The sequence below is a fragment of the Corvus kubaryi genome, unplaced genomic scaffold (assembly GCF_017639235.1).
Source record: "Corvus kubaryi isolate FWS band 111438036 unplaced genomic scaffold, C.kubaryi_AGA036_p1.0 124, whole genome shotgun sequence".
NCBI lineage: Eukaryota > Metazoa > Chordata > Aves > Passeriformes > Corvidae > Corvus > Corvus kubaryi.
This window is the reverse complement of record NW_024580659.1, coordinates 1605733-1621094: the sequence shown is the minus strand read 5'-3', so window position 1 is coordinate 1621094 and position 15362 is coordinate 1605733. Positions and strand designations below refer to the sequence as shown.

Here is a 15362-nt window from a genome sequence, read left to right as displayed (position 1 = left end):
TAACATGTTTCACATGGGGGTCAAATACGAAAAATTACACTTGGGTACTTGCCTAGCAAAACCAGCCTCTGATAATACAACAAATTGTCAGAATTTACTGTTTGGAACCTTAAGTAGTAAATTTTCAAAAAAGCAGATTGTTTGTACTGTATCAAGGAAGACTTACCTGCGGGCTTGTCAAGGAAGTATGCAAGCAAACAGCGCATGACAGCTTGGTGACAAATGACAAGCACATTTTCCTGCCTTTCAAGTTCCATAATTACTGGCTCCAGCCTCTGAACAAGATCTTCATAGGACTGGGAGGGGAGGAGAAACACACAGCACATTAAAAAGGGAAAACTCTTTGAACAGTATATGTATGAAGAGGGGATCTTACTTTCATATTAGTCATCTTCTAAATGTTTAGTGCACAGACAAATACTGCTGTAGTAATCTTCCTTAAACTAAGAACACAGTTCAGACCTGAGCATACACGTAACACATTTTATTATACACATACCAAAACAAATCTCTCTCACAGAAAAGCTTTATTAAATTAGCCCTTTGATCAAGAATTTCCAAAAAATCCCTAAGATTTAATTCACGTCTGCAAATACGAGTCTTGCACGTTATTTTCCATAGCTCATCTTCAAAAGCATCTCTCTTCCAAGCACAAATCTAGGAAGCCCAGCCAAGAGTCAGCATGCAAAGAGTTCACAAAGCCTGACTTGCCCAGTCTGCCCTTTCAAAACAAGCCGTGGGCACACTGAACTGGCCTGGTGATGGCAGCCACCATCCCACCGAGAGTCAGCACAGGGACTCGCTGGTGACCTGTCCTGCCTGGCCGTGCACAGGGAATTGCTGCTGCAGGTGAACAGCAGGGCTCCTGCATGGGCACGACTCAGTTAATTTTCACACACAGGGTAAAGACACTACTTCTGAAATGTGCCAAGTACATCCAGAATGTGTCATGTACTGCACGTGTGGAGAGCTCAGCCTGTCACCCAGCAGGGCAGGGACCAAGCGCAGCAGAAAGCCTTTGCCCTCGTCCCCAGGCAGGACAAAGTGGCACTGCTGACTGAACCCTGGACAACAGAAAGCCCCCGGAGAGCTGTGCAAACCCCTCACATTGTTACCAGACACAAAACTGCCTTGGGTAAAGGAGACCAACTCATCCCCATAAGGCACTGAGGGAGTTTGAAATGCTTGTCACCATTCCCAGGACCGAACTGGTTTGAAAAACAAACACTCCTTGCTCAAATGGATGAGGAGAACTTTGCAGCTTAATGACTGCCTCATGAACAAGGCCGGGGTCACCCTGCCAGGAACACTGCTCTTGTCACAGGGATTACTCTTGAGAAAGAAGCCAGAGTTCTGCCTCCCCACAGCTCAAGCAGGAGCAGCTGGGCCGATCCCTCCTTCCTGCTGCCCAAACCTTCAGCACCCATGGACGGCCCTGTGACCATCTGGCCATCGCTGCACTGTACTGGGGCTGCTTTAGAAAAGACATCAGCAAGTTGATTTTCCCAGAGGCAAGAAGTTTAATAATGTGGCTGGAGATGTCCCCAGCATTTCAGACAGAGCTGCCTGCAAAACAACCACCACCAAGAGCAGGGATGAATAGAAATAAGCCATCTTAGCAGCATGTTTGCATCTGCAACAGTTGAAGCCCTGCAATAATTCCTCCTGCTTTATCACTGCAGGACCAGCACAGGAATGATGCCCACAAGATCAAATCTCTCCATTATTTTCTAAATTTATTGTTTTATTTTTCAAGCCCTGAATCAAATTAAGTGGTCTGGGCTCAATCCTTGCAAAATCCTATGTGCTTTTCCATGGAGAAAGGAACAACCTTTTCATTAATTTTAAAATTTATTTTTCCTTCCAAAAGCCAGCATGCACATATTCAAGAAGACAAGGAAGCCCTTCAACTTGAGAGATTAAAAATAGCATACCTCCCCTTTAGGGTATCTGTATCTGTATTTGTCTTGGTCTCTCAGTGCAAATTCAAGCGGGTAATTTTCCTGTATTTCTTCATATGTCATTTCTTCACACACTCCCTGTCGGTAATGAAAATTATTTAAAAAACATGTATTTCCAGCAATGCAAAAAGCAGATACCACTCTTAAATAAAACCATATATAAATAACCTCTAACAGTTGTATTTTGCTACTCTGACACACACGATGAACAGGACATTCAGCTTGACTCAGAGGTGGTTAGCAGGAATCATTAAATCCCTACACAGATGAAGTTACATATATGGGCAAGCAAGGTTATGTTTTATCTATTGCACCTGCTAATATATCTTACAGGTGCAGTTGGGAATTGCCAGCTAGCAAAAGCCCCCCACCACAAACTTCCTTCCAAGCCCAACTAACCAAAATTTCATAGCATCGTGGCTTCTACAGAGGAATGTTTTACTGGGAAAGACAAAGGAAGAATAAATTAACAATTTAATAAAACATTTACCCTTGTTTACAGGTAATGACAACTATTTCCAGCCTCTAGAGGCGGCTTCAATGATTTTCTATCCCATAAAAGACATATTAAAAAACTAAGTACTTTCTTCATCTCTAGCAATCAAAGCAACTTATTAGGCATTTAAAAGAGAAGAACTTACTGCATCTATCTCATTCAAAACCTTCCACTGCTCATAAGGCACTCCCAAGGCTTCAGCAGTCTGAATTGTCCTTTTCATCTGGCTGGTCCAAACTTTCAGATCTTTGATATTTTGCTCATTAATAAACTGTGCCAAGCTTCTGGCAAACTGGAATAAAAACCAAGAGACACTGGATGAGGGCTCAGAGCCAACACACGGCCTTCAGTTTAGAATACACGGGTTCCAGCCTCTATAAGCTCACTGTAGCTTTTCCAAAAGACTGTCAAAGTTTTTGCTAAGACATACAACATACTCCATTATCCACGAGGGACAGGAGAAAGAAAAGAAGTACAAAGAAAATACAAGTTTTCAGCAGTTCCTAGCTTTCCCTCCAGGAGTTTTCCTTTCAGCTTTAACTTGTGTACACTTTCCCAATTATCCAACTAGTGAGGATTTTACAAAAATATAGTTAAAAAATAAAGCTCTCTTGCCAACTGCTTTGTGCTGTAGGATTAAAAAGGAATTTCAGCCAACAGAAAGACAAACAGATAAAAGAGTACATACCACAACACACACAGTGTCCATCCTGTTTCCGCTACCCAAACATGCAACTAAAAAAGTCATTTAAACTCATTAAGAGGAAAAGGCAGCAGAGGAGGAAAGCTGTAATTGCCCAGCACGAACACAAAGAGAACAGAGTCACGCCTGTCTGGAGGTACTTACTTCTTTCCCCCTGACAGACAGCCCAGGATCTCCTCCTATTCTCCCCTTCAGATTGAGCTCACTCTCTCCATGTCGGCAGAGGTAGATTGACCGAGGAGTCACATGGATATTCATGAGGTAGTAGACAATCCGGCTCTGGATGTGATCCATCACTCTGTTCACAAGATAACTCCTTCCGACATCCATAATTTTAATGTAAGAAAGATCCCTTTCATGAGCAAGTTGGGAGAAAAAAAAAGTAAGATTCCCCATTGTTTCTATTAGCACGTACCACAATCTTTCCACTCTCTCTCTCATTATAAAACAAAGGGGCGACAAGCCAAAGCAATGAAAAAATCCCCAATTAGCCATGGAATATGCATTAGTCCTAAGAAACAACGCAGTACTCCAAAGGTACAGGATGAACTCTATTCCTTTCACGTGGAGCTGCTCACATCACTTTCTTTTCTGCTTCCTTTATTTGCAATTCATCCAAATCTAGATCCTCCTCTTGGAAAAATACAGCCCACACAGTGAAAGGGAGATTCAGTGGAATCACTTAAGTTACCACAGCTAAGTAAGATATCCAGCTATTTTTCAAAACCAGATTTCTTTTTCCCCAGGTTACAAATACTTTCCATCAGCAAGTCTTTGTCTGATTGCACCCAGGGGCCAAAAGGAATGGTCACTAATTATCCATCTCAGTTAATCCCCTCCAGAAAAACTAGGGCACCAGAAGAGTGAGGGAGTAGTCTGAAGCAAGACATTTTCTCAATTGCTCTGTGAACAGCTCTTTGTTAACAGTACTGTAATTTACCCCACCAGTACCTTCTCAGCATCAGACAGCTTATAATTTCTATTTTCACTGCTTATTCTTTATCATCTGAGCTATCATTCTAGAGCAGCCTCTAGTTTACACAAGGAAAAATGTCTCATAAGCTGAAAATAACCACTATAGGTTTCTAGTGATGCGTTTGAGACATCACACTGCCATAAAACAAGAAAACTGATAATAAAACCAAACTGAGGTAGTGAGAAACAAGCATCACCACCCTCATTCCTGCCCGTGTTCCTTGGAGCTAATCATTACTATTCCAGCCAGGCACAGCCATTAGGTCCATCACGGGAATTACACGCATGGACTGAGCCAACTGAACCGGCTTCACGCTGCTCACGCTCAATCACATTAAAATGCAGCTCAGCCTCCTCTGCAGCTCTGGCCTGGAACAAACCAGCAGCACCTGGGATGGCTGCAGCTCCAAACCCTACTCTGAAAATAGGCAGTAGTAAGAGGAATGGGGCTCCTCCTCACATGACTTATCCCTACCTTCTTTTCAAGAGTTCAAAGGCAATAAAAACCAGAAGAATGCTTTGGCACGAGGATAAATAATGTAGCTAAGGCAGTTTCCCACAGCCCTGCATCTGCAGGATAATTTTGCAAGCACAAAGAAATTAATTTAGTAGTCACATTTTTAAGACAGATGTGTTCACAAGTAACCTTAACCATGCCAACCAATTAAGCTATGCTTACAAATCACTCAGGTCTCCTCTACATACCAAAAAAACAAGTACCAACCAACCACTGTAGAAAGTCTGGAATAAATGCTAAATGCTGATTCTATCCCAGAAGAGTAACAACATTCTCCAAGTGGGAAAATCAAAAAGAATATTGTCCCAGACTAGACTCACTAGCCAATTTTCCTCAAACAAGGAAGTTTCCATGCTACACCCCTAGAGTCAACACTCTCTAGTTTGCCAAAGGAGAGAGAGCTCAAGACACTGAAATACATGACTTGAAAGCACTAATCCCCAATACAGGATGCCCCAAACCTTAAGAAAACATTTTAATAATATTGTGATCATCAGCTGTGATCACAGTGTTGTTTCATGACTTACTTGTCCAGAGTTTCATCTAAAGTCTCATATGAGTTCTTGTAGCACTCTATTCTTTTCATGAAGTCTTCTGTTGCTTCATCATTACTACAATCAACATAGTCAGGACTACCCAGCTTCACTTGCTGTTTAAAATAAAACCAGCAGAACAGTATTTAAGTTTCTTTCTCTTCTTCATGGATGTTTAAAGAAATAGGGAGTGGAAGAACATGACACAAAGTTTTGTCTGCAACACCATTAAAGTACATGTAAAGCAAAAAAAAAACTATTCTTCAGAGACTTAAACTTCTGAGCTAGTAACATTCACATGGACAGGGAAAAAAAGTGTTCTTTCCATTAATGAAAGCTAATGTGGGGCTTTCGCTCTTGGAAGTTCTTATCATGTACTGCTAAAACTACTGAGCTACTTTAAAACTCCCAGTGCCAAGCAGTTAAAGCAAACTTTCCTTTACTCACCACAATGTTTGCAGCAATGACCTCTGGATCGACACATACAGACTCCACGAAAAAAGTCTTCAGTCCAAATGGGAGCCACATGAACAGAAGGGAGGAAGAAGCAAGATGCATGAAAACACCTCTGGATACTAACACACACAAGCAGCATGTTGCCCACTTGCATGCCAAGGCCTTTTTAAAAGAGTCATGTCTTAAATCTCCCTCCATTTACTCAGAAAGCTTCTCCAAACCCTCTCATCAGAAATTCCTGGCTCACCATTCCATGACACACCGTGCTTGGAAGTGGAAAATTTTTGCAGCAGAAAAATTGTAGGATGGAAGAGGAAGAAACAAATGCAGAGGATGCAAGTTCAGCCCCACAAACAGTAACTAAAGCTTCTGAAATAACACTTTAGAAGCCTCTCAGCTAACAGAGTAGCCTTGGTTTAAAAGGGGCTTGTGTTTTGCTGTGTCAAAGGCTTACAGAGATTAAGTTCAGAGGAAATGAAAGATGACTGGAGAACAGCTAAATGCAAAACCAGAAGGCAGAAAGCCACAAAGTTTTCGGTTTGTACAGAACTAACACAGAATCCCCTTTGTGTTTCTGCAGCAAAGATCTGAACTGCATGAAGAACTGTATTTTAAATGCTCTTTCTGACACTGCACTCATGACCACAGGTCCAGGATGACAGAATTGAAGCCACAACACAAAATAGCTTAGCTCCAAACAGTACAAACACTAAAGATGAGAAAAAAGAGGACTGAATTACTTCTAATCACACATAATGCTTAGGAACACAAAACAAACTACTGATTAAACCTCTAAGAAGGATGTGGCTTGTACTAGTGCACTGAGAGTACAGAGAAGGGGAAAACTATCACTGCCTTATTTGATCAGGCAACAGCTCAGAACTGCTTTGCTTTGACTCACCTTATATCCATTTTCTTCACCAAATTTATAAATAGTTTCTCTACGTTCTCGAGTTGTATTTGTAGCATCAAAGACCTAGGAACAATTAAAAGGAGAGAAAGAAAGGAATTACAAAATCACAGCCTACGGAAAGCACTGTGTTAGTAACAACAAAAAAATGGATTCAAAGTCCCTGAGCGTGAAGGAAAGCAAATGGAAACAACTCCCCTCCCCTCTACCCCACTACCTCAACAAGCTCAACAGGAAAACAAGGACATTCTTACTTTACTCACATTCTATTCTAAATACTAAAAATCAGTAACATTTTGAAAGCACTACTAGCAGAACTCTGGATTTGGAAAAGGAAATCAGAATTTAAGCCTAGCACACAGTGCAGGAGAGACTCTTCCTCCTGGCCCATTATCAGCATTAAATACTAATGCATAAGTTCTTAGTGAACTTATGCTACAAATTAAAGATGCTGCAATCACTCTGCTATTCACAATGGAAGTGTGAAACTTAAGGGCAGAAGATTTGCAAGAGTTGTAAATCCTACCCATGAATAACACAATCAATGCAGCCCTTTTTCTAGGAACTCAGTTTAGCTCTGAACACATCAGTGTTTTACTAAAGTATGCAGTTTGCCAAAGCATAACATATACCTCGTGTACCCAGAAGAACTTATAGCTAATGGTTTTCCCTGATTAGTTAATAAAAACCCCAGAGTTATGTCAGTAGTCTTAAGAAAAAAAATTTTTTAATTAGTCTCAAAACACAATGGTTGAAGAACTGATGTTTTGCATCCCATTGTTAAATACTCAGGTACAAATCAATTTATTACAAGTTTCTCCTGCTCTCTTCAGACATTTCTCATGCCAGTAACACAACTGCCGAGCAATACAGAGGATACTTTTTGTTCAGCAAGTCTTTACCTTCCACTTGGAACACTATCAAATGGACACGCAAGCAAAACGGCAGACGTGTTTAATGGTACATTGTGGAGCACAGTCCTATAGTAATGTGGAGAGAAGGTGGACTTTTTTCTTGCTATTGGAATTACTCAGGCTGTGTATTATCCAGCAGACACACAGTGTTTAGTGCAGAGGCATCTCAAGAAGATGTCTTCAACAAGAAACTTACAGCCACATGCCCGTTCTCTTCACTGAGGTACTGCCGGACGTCGTTCAGCGCTGCTAAGGCACACTGTCTTCAGAAGGAGAGAATCAAAGTCAAATGCTGGTTAAGGCTATTTTTTTTAAATGCACTTGTGAGCAAAGCGCCCTTCAAACGTTAGATAATCTACCTAAAAAACAGACCTGCCTCCAGACACGGGAAAAAAACCAACAGAGGTCAGCCAAGCTACACTAAGGAAATGTGGCCGTGTCACCTTGCTCCTCTGTGTCACTGATACGGCTACACATGTCCACAGAACATCTGTCAACTTTGCTGACCAGGATACACTTCCACTGATCTAAAATAATATCACTGAATCACCCCCTGCAACTGTATGCTTTTCCCAATTACCTATTCATACATACTTGCTTCTTAATTTGACTCTCAAAATGCCAAAAAGTAAAAAAATAAACGAACTTAAGGCCTTTATCTTGGGGCACTGAGTTGAAGTGGAGACACAACTGCTTTTCAGCAATCTACTTACTCCCTTTTGAGCTACTGTGTGAAAACTGCTTACGTAAAAAAAAAAAAATTGTTAAAACAGAGCAAAACAAAGCAAAGGTAGCATCAAGTATTAGTGACTGAGGTGAACTATCATCCCACTGCAGTCACCCACCCAGTGTAATTAGTACTGGAGACAGCTGAGGACACAAACACCAAAAATCCCCACCCTGACATACTTTACACTTGTGTTAAATCTGGATAAGAACACATTAATATGCAACTTTCTTATGTCCCCAGCATTAGCATTATGTTCCAAGTCCATTATGATTCCTAACACATCAGTAATGCTGGAGGGCAACATTAACATTGTACACGATTTACTTGTTAGCAGAACAAAGCCCCATTTATTCCCAGTAAGTACAGCCTCTTTGCAGTACCAACATAAAAGCCTGCCCATTTCAACAGCCCTTCCCTGCATTACTCCTCGATTTTGACTTCCAGATTGAAATTCATAACTCCTCTATTTACCATCTTCTGCAAGCACAGCTTTATCTTGAAAGAGAAATGAAGGCTTTCCAATCCTGACAGTATTTCCACATCAGCACAGTTAACAGATGTCAGGAGCTGAGATTCATCACTCAGGTCTTCACTGAATAAATACAAACCCTCTTTACTCATTGCTAACCAGGCAGATCATCTCACACAGCCCATTTCATGCTACATCCCTCAACATTTAGTCTAATAGGTGACACAGAGGCACATTAAAAGATTTGGCTCTACCTGTAAGCAAAAGGTAGTGGCTTGCAAGGCTAATGCACCTCACAACTGCTCTTTATCCCAAAGGACTGGGAGGTTCTTATGCAAGCTGCTCTCCTTTGGCTTTAGCAACACTCTGCTGCTGAGGGGGAAAGGGAAGAGAGGGAGAGGACAAGGCAAAGGACAGCCACAAAACAAAGTCCAGACAGTAGGAAAGTCCAGACGTTTTTGATGTGTAAGGTGAAGCTGAATTAAGAACAAAACAGTCTTTATTTAGGCTATTTTAAGTAGCCTAAATAAATATTATTTCCATCCGTCTCAAATTTCTGTTCCTCCTCATTTCATACTGCATGCTCTAAGTGCTTTCCTGAACATACTAAAAAGTACAGTGAATGTTGAAGAAAATCAAAAGACTTTCTCATTTGATCTCCTCTAGGAAAGAAGCAGCTCCCTCTTGCTCTGACCTTTCTCCTCATCTACCCTTTCTTCTCAAGGTGTGTTCCTACATTAAAGCACAGCCTCTTTCCAGGCAAGAGCAGAGATTCAAATGCTTCATCTCGACACAGAAGTTCCCTCTGCTTCTCTCCTTGCTTTGCACAGCACTAGCAAAACAAGGCAGTTTTTGAGGCAGTACATTAATTGAATGAGGCACCTGCATGGTGGCCAAAAACACAATTTCAAGGAGAAAATAATAATGTTTGATTCTCACTCATTTGAGCAGATAATGATGAATACACTCAAAGTGCTCCAGATGAACAATTCCACTATGCAAATCAAAAAGAAAAGCAGTTATGTGGGTTTTTTTCTTTATGAACCAAACAAAAGCTCTAAAATGGGATTTTAGGAATTATGCAGCAGAAGGAGTATCTATTAGCTGATACCTTACAAAAAGATAGGAAAACTAATAACTATTTGTTAAAATAGCTTTTGAGTGAAAATATCCTAGAGTATCTACAGGAATAACAGTAGTCACATCCTACCGAAAAGGAATCAGGAAGGACTTCTCTGCATATTTGATGCTTGAGATGAAACAACCAAGAAAAAAAGACCCCCAAATTTTAATCAGCCAAAAGAAATCACTTTTCCACCTTCTCTAGAATATCTTTTCCTGCAGTCTCCCTAAGGGTCTTCTGAACATACAGAAATGCAACTTCAAGCCATCTCTAAGAGCAAACTACACAGGATATCATTTTAATACAATTAGCCTTGTGTACCAACCACAATCAAAACTTACTTCCTGATTTTCAAGCCTTCTTCATTGTCAGGCAGGAAGAATTCAAAGGATTTATACTTTTTCACCAAATCTCGACGATACTGACCGACATTGAATTCTGCCAAGAGAAACCAACATTAGCAGGAGCCAACAACAGTCACATGAAAAGGACAGAAGTCATGGCAACTTTGAAGCCAAACTTCCTGCAAGGATAAAACAACTTGGCCTGTAAGAAGTCAATGTATCATACTTCTTTTTGTGTTTTGGGAGGCTTAGAATAGCAAGACAGCAATAAATCTTGGAAATAGCTAAAGAACATTTGGGCTGTAGTCACTCCACTTCAGTGGCCATAGTGTAGTGCCTTTGTCTGCCAGCTTGCCTGGGCAACAAAAAGAAATTTTTCTCCTCCTTTTCAGGGATTACTCAAAGTCTATAAGGGACTAGTAATGATCATTAATGTAATAATAATTAATAATTATGATTATTAGCTTTTTATACTATGTATATGTGCAGTGAAACAGTATTCAGATAGCACCTCCCAAAACTTACAGCTCTTATTTAAGCAAAGCAGAGCTCTAAATAGAACTAAACAATCTTGCTTTAGGTAAACAAAACTTAAAATTCCAGTAGTGGAAACATTTGTTCAGAACCCTGCTCAAATATTTCTATTCCTTAAGGATTAGTATTTCACAACCCCTGTTCCACTTACTGAGAAAAGAAAAGAAAAAAAACAACTGTTAAAAAATAATTTAAAAAATCATCCTACATATGAAACAATCTTACTGTGATCTCATAGCAGTGGTCAAAAAACAAAAAACACCTATTCCTATTCCTTATCTGGGCAAAGGTGGAAAACATCCGTGGACAAACACATGTCACAGTATCAGGTATGGGATTAGGGCAAGACAGTTCTGCTTTGCCTCAGAACAGAATGACACTGAACCCTAACTAATTTCATTCAATGGCTCTAAAAGCAGGTCTCTGAAATGCAATTAATGTTTAAGTTGTTTCAGACCTACAGGTCTTTTCTGTGGAACTGCAAAGCTTTTGGTTTTGGGTTTTTTTTTAACATTAAACCACACTGAAGCATTCTGTTTGAGATGCTGCCAAGGTACAACACTATTTGCCAGACTTCATTTCTGGAAAGAGGAAAAGAAGCAGTAGACACAACTATAAGGCTGCAATTAAGAAAAATGACATGGAACAAAAGAGTTCAAGAACCAGCTGCTGTATACAGATCGCTGTCAGGATTGGAGGCAGAGGATAAAGATATAAAAATTATTTTTTTCCCCAAAAGTCAAGTTTTGTTTGAGCTCAGCAGTGTTGATGGAATTTTTTCATGACATGGATTATAGAACAATCCAGGTGATTCTGTGATGGTTTTAATGAGCACTGGCCACAGTGGCTACATGAAAAGGTGGGTCCTTGTTAGGAAAACAGAAGGTGCAAGTAGTTCATATGGCCAGCGATGTCAGACAATAGCCCTTTAAAAATCAAAAATAATGAATTTCATGAGAAGGAATAGCTACTGCCAGAGGGCCATGCACAGCAAAGGAAAAAGTGCTATCTAGTGGGACAATCTTCAGCCTTTATTCTTAGCATCCACGCCTATGGAAAAGTTTCCCAAAGCTAACTGGTATCACAACCACAGCTATTCAAAAAAGCTTCCAATACTTAGTATCTAAAAACCACATTGCAACACAATTCTATTCAGACATCTAATTGACCTCATTTCCTTCAAAAACAGACAAAAGTCCTCTGTACTTTTAACCATTTCAGAGTCTAAACAAGAGAGGATTTTGGAAGGAAGAAAACACAGAAATGATGGCTGAAATGATTCAACCATCACCAACCCTGGGTTATTTACCTCCACCTTCTGTTCTTGAACTCTCCAGCTTAATGTTACATGAAAAGATGGCATTTGTCTGTTCTGTGGTTTACATAACCTCGTAATTTGAACCATCTGTCTCAGAGAACAAGAACTCTTGCTAAATTAAGCACACACTAATTTTAAGACATTAAGAGCCAAAGGGTAGCAGATGTTAGGGCTACTCGATACTGATCCTGTATCAATTCAACCCCACCAACTGGAAGAATTAGGGAAAATGTCATCTGTTCCCTCAGCCAGTCAGTGAGGTGTTCTACGTTGACTCAGTAAAATTGCATCACTGAAGACACAAACAGAAGGGCTCTGTGGTTTTCTGAGAACATCCCAAGTCACCCTTTCTAACAAAGACAAACAATACCCAGCAACCCAGGATAGAAGCTCATATGGCAGCTTCATGTTGCACATTTTTGTAAAATTTGGCAACAATGCTCTACCTGTTTTTCATTAGCACAAGTATGTATGTTTCCTGATGTGCTGCTCACAGTAGCCCACGGAATTTTTCCTATAGCTGAGCCAAACCACACCTACAGCAGAATCAGTATTTGGGATATATTCAACCAAGCGTGAGCCAGATGTGGGTAATATCTTGTTTGTTGTCCAATACCAGACTTCTGCTTTTCAAAGCTCACACAGTGAAGTGCTCAAACATAATGACATATATAGACATAACACATCTCATAAATTTCAGTTAGATACGTATCTAAAATACAAGGATTTTCTCACCTTGGATATAGGCTAAACTACTTAAGAGTGCTATTCCATTTCAGCCTAATGGATAAAACTGAACTCTTCAACTAGCTGATACTGGTCATCAGAAGGGTTAAACCACATGAAAACAGTCAAAATCAAGTGATAATTTAAATCCTGTAAACTCTCATATTTAAACAATATAATATATCCCCCATAATGTCTCTTCTAAATAAAGCACATTATCCAAGTTTCTAAAAGCTTAGGAAAACACCAACACAAAAAGTTTCACCCTAGAATCAAAACGCAGCTTAAACATAGACCAGAACTTTTCATCTTGACTTCTTAGAGCTACTAGGAAATACATGTCTAAATATCCAGCCAAAACTCCACACTTTAGGATGATCTCATATGTTTAATGTCATTTAAATTATTAACTAGGCATAAAACTACTATTACTGCACTGGACACAGAATCACAGCACACTAAAAGTGTCTTGCTCTTCTGCAAGAGAGAGGAGAAGGAAGGGGAGGTGGCTGCTCAGAACCTCGAATGGACTTAGGTTCTGTTTACTGGGCCCACAAGATACCACAGGAACCCAGCCAGGTCCTTGGCACAGCCAATCTGAGCCATTTCCTGCCCAAAACACACAGATAAATCCTTAAGAAGGTGATAACAAGTGGCAGTTGGCTGCCTCAGTCCTTGGGCTTAGTATTTAGACAAAGAATTGCAAGTCATTCCACAAACACAAAGAAGTAGAGAATTGCAAGTAGCACAAAGTTCACAGAGAAAAAAGATGGGAGAAATCTGGAAATTTAACCCAGAAGTGCCGACTGCTCAACTGCTTGTAAACAACATTCCTTTTCACCCACGTGAAGAAAGGAAAAGAAGGAAAAAATAAATAAACAAAAAAAGGGCAGTGTTTAATGATATGGGAAAAAGGTTGATTTAGGCACCTGGCAGAACAAGGAGGTAAAGGGATAGTCAACAGAATTTGACCAATTAACACTTAAAATTTAAACAATAAACACTTAAATGCAGAGTGCCTGTGTATGTTATTGCTTGAAAATACATTAACAAAGCAGAAGGATTTTCAGTAGTCAAACTTGGCAACAAAATTACTGGAAATCAGGTTTATAAACCACCTAACGTTGTGCCCTGTCCTTCCGATGTAAACAAAAATAAATCCATCACCTTTCGTAGGCACTCCAATCCAATTTAAATAGCGTGTCAGCTTCTTCGAGATGTAGGTTTTTCCTCTTGCTGGGAGACCCACCATGACAATCAGAGTAGGGCAATTGGTCATACATACTGGAACAGAAACACAGGAAACCAGGATTTACCATCAACATTCCCATAAAGCAAAGGCTTCTGCTGCAGTGGAAAACCCCTCTCTTTGTGCTCTCTGAGGAGGTGACCACCCAGGCAGCTCATGCACCGTGCCTCCCTGTTTCAGGGGTTCTACAGCAGGACAGTGAACCTGACCACCTCTCTTACGCTGAATTTTGGAAGGGCGAGTCAGTGGTAGTGCAATGATGGATGTGTGAGTTGTGAACAGGCAGAAAAGAAGAAACCTGGGTATTTGCACACAGAAACAATACCAAAGAAAAAGGAAAATGACATCTTATGCCCCTGTGTACCTCAGTTCAGTGCTTGCATTGAAAGGAAACAGCAAGGTGTCGGCAAATTTTAAATAATTTTTACATTTTTAAGACAAGACGTAAACACTGCTCAACCTTTTCTTGATTTTGAGCAAAACAAGCATGACAGATGCAGCTTAATACATTATAGTAAGACATGCTACTCACTACTGATTACTTCTCTTTTAAACATAATTAACACTAAAATCTCCCTTGAGCAGAGCTCATTTTGGCTGTTACTAAGAATAAGACACAAGTATTCTACACAATCAAGTACAATAATCTGATATAGAGATATGTACAGAAATACTCTTAATCAAAGCCAGAGCATTTAATTAAAAAAAACACACAACACTATAGCAATTTGAAGGAATTGTATGTATAATCTGAAAACCTTGAGGCATTTCCTTTCAAATCACAAGTTTTTGAACATTTTAGCAGCACAAAACTAAGGATACCTTGCATTAATCTATCACAGCTACACGGAACTGCCTAAAAAGAAAGAAGATATTAAAGTGATGCAGATAACACCAGCTTCCTTCACCCTCTATTTTTAAGGGAATTAATTTCTATATGATCTACATGTGTATCAGTTTCCTCAGTGTCTTGACAGAGAAGACATCCATTCACTGCAAAAGACTGAATCTCAGTGATTAGTTGCAAGGCATAGCTGAACTGTTGTACAAAGCACTGTGATTGCCCAAGATTCCCAAACTTTGGATTGACAAAGTCCCATCCCACAAAGTCATCTGCACAGACCTGGTGCAGATAACTTCACATAACGGATCAAAAAAGAACAAGCAGATTAGCAAAGGCAGATGTGCTATCTTAAAATGCACATTGAAAGACACAAAACAAAAACCATTGAAAGTACACCACTTTTCATCAGGGAGAGGAGGTAAAATGGTACCTAACTTCAAACCCACGAAACAATCAACTACTGCCTGTAATGAAAGCGACAGGGAACTAACAGCAAAGCAAAACAGATCCATCTGTACTAGTTTGAAAACAAACCAGTGGGAGGCACTAAGTCAGAATAA

General features: G+C 40.0%; 1 protein-coding gene across 11 annotated transcripts in view; it reads right to left on the bottom strand.

The window, feature by feature from the left end:
• The window catches only part of LOC121660084 (6-phosphofructo-2-kinase/fructose-2,6-bisphosphatase 4), a 67670-nt gene that overhangs the window by 24792 nt on the left and 27516 nt on the right, over positions 1–15362 (bottom strand). For 9 of the 11 annotated variants that reach the window (XR_006014548.1, XR_006014549.1, XM_042019114.1 and 6 more), the window contains exons 2-11: positions 13877–13993; positions 10129–10225; positions 7662–7728; positions 6543–6617; positions 5633–5689; positions 5180–5301; positions 3305–3512; positions 2603–2749; positions 1935–2039; positions 167–296 (exon numbers count right to left, since the gene is read on the bottom strand). Coding sequence is in view for 9 of the 11 variants with exons in the window: in XM_042019114.1 (XP_041875048.1) it covers positions 167–296; positions 1935–2039; positions 2603–2749; positions 3305–3512; positions 5180–5301; positions 5633–5689; positions 6543–6617; positions 7662–7728; positions 10129–10225; positions 13877–13993 (1125 nt within the window). In the remaining 2 variants the exon portion in view is untranslated. Of the gene's footprint in view, positions 1–166; positions 297–1934; positions 2040–2602; positions 2750–3304; positions 3513–5179; positions 5302–5632; positions 5690–6542; positions 6618–7661; positions 7729–10128; positions 10226–13876; positions 13996–14780; positions 14803–15362 lie in introns of those variants that run through there. The other 2 variants (XM_042019131.1, XM_042019141.1) reach the window with 2 other exon arrangements.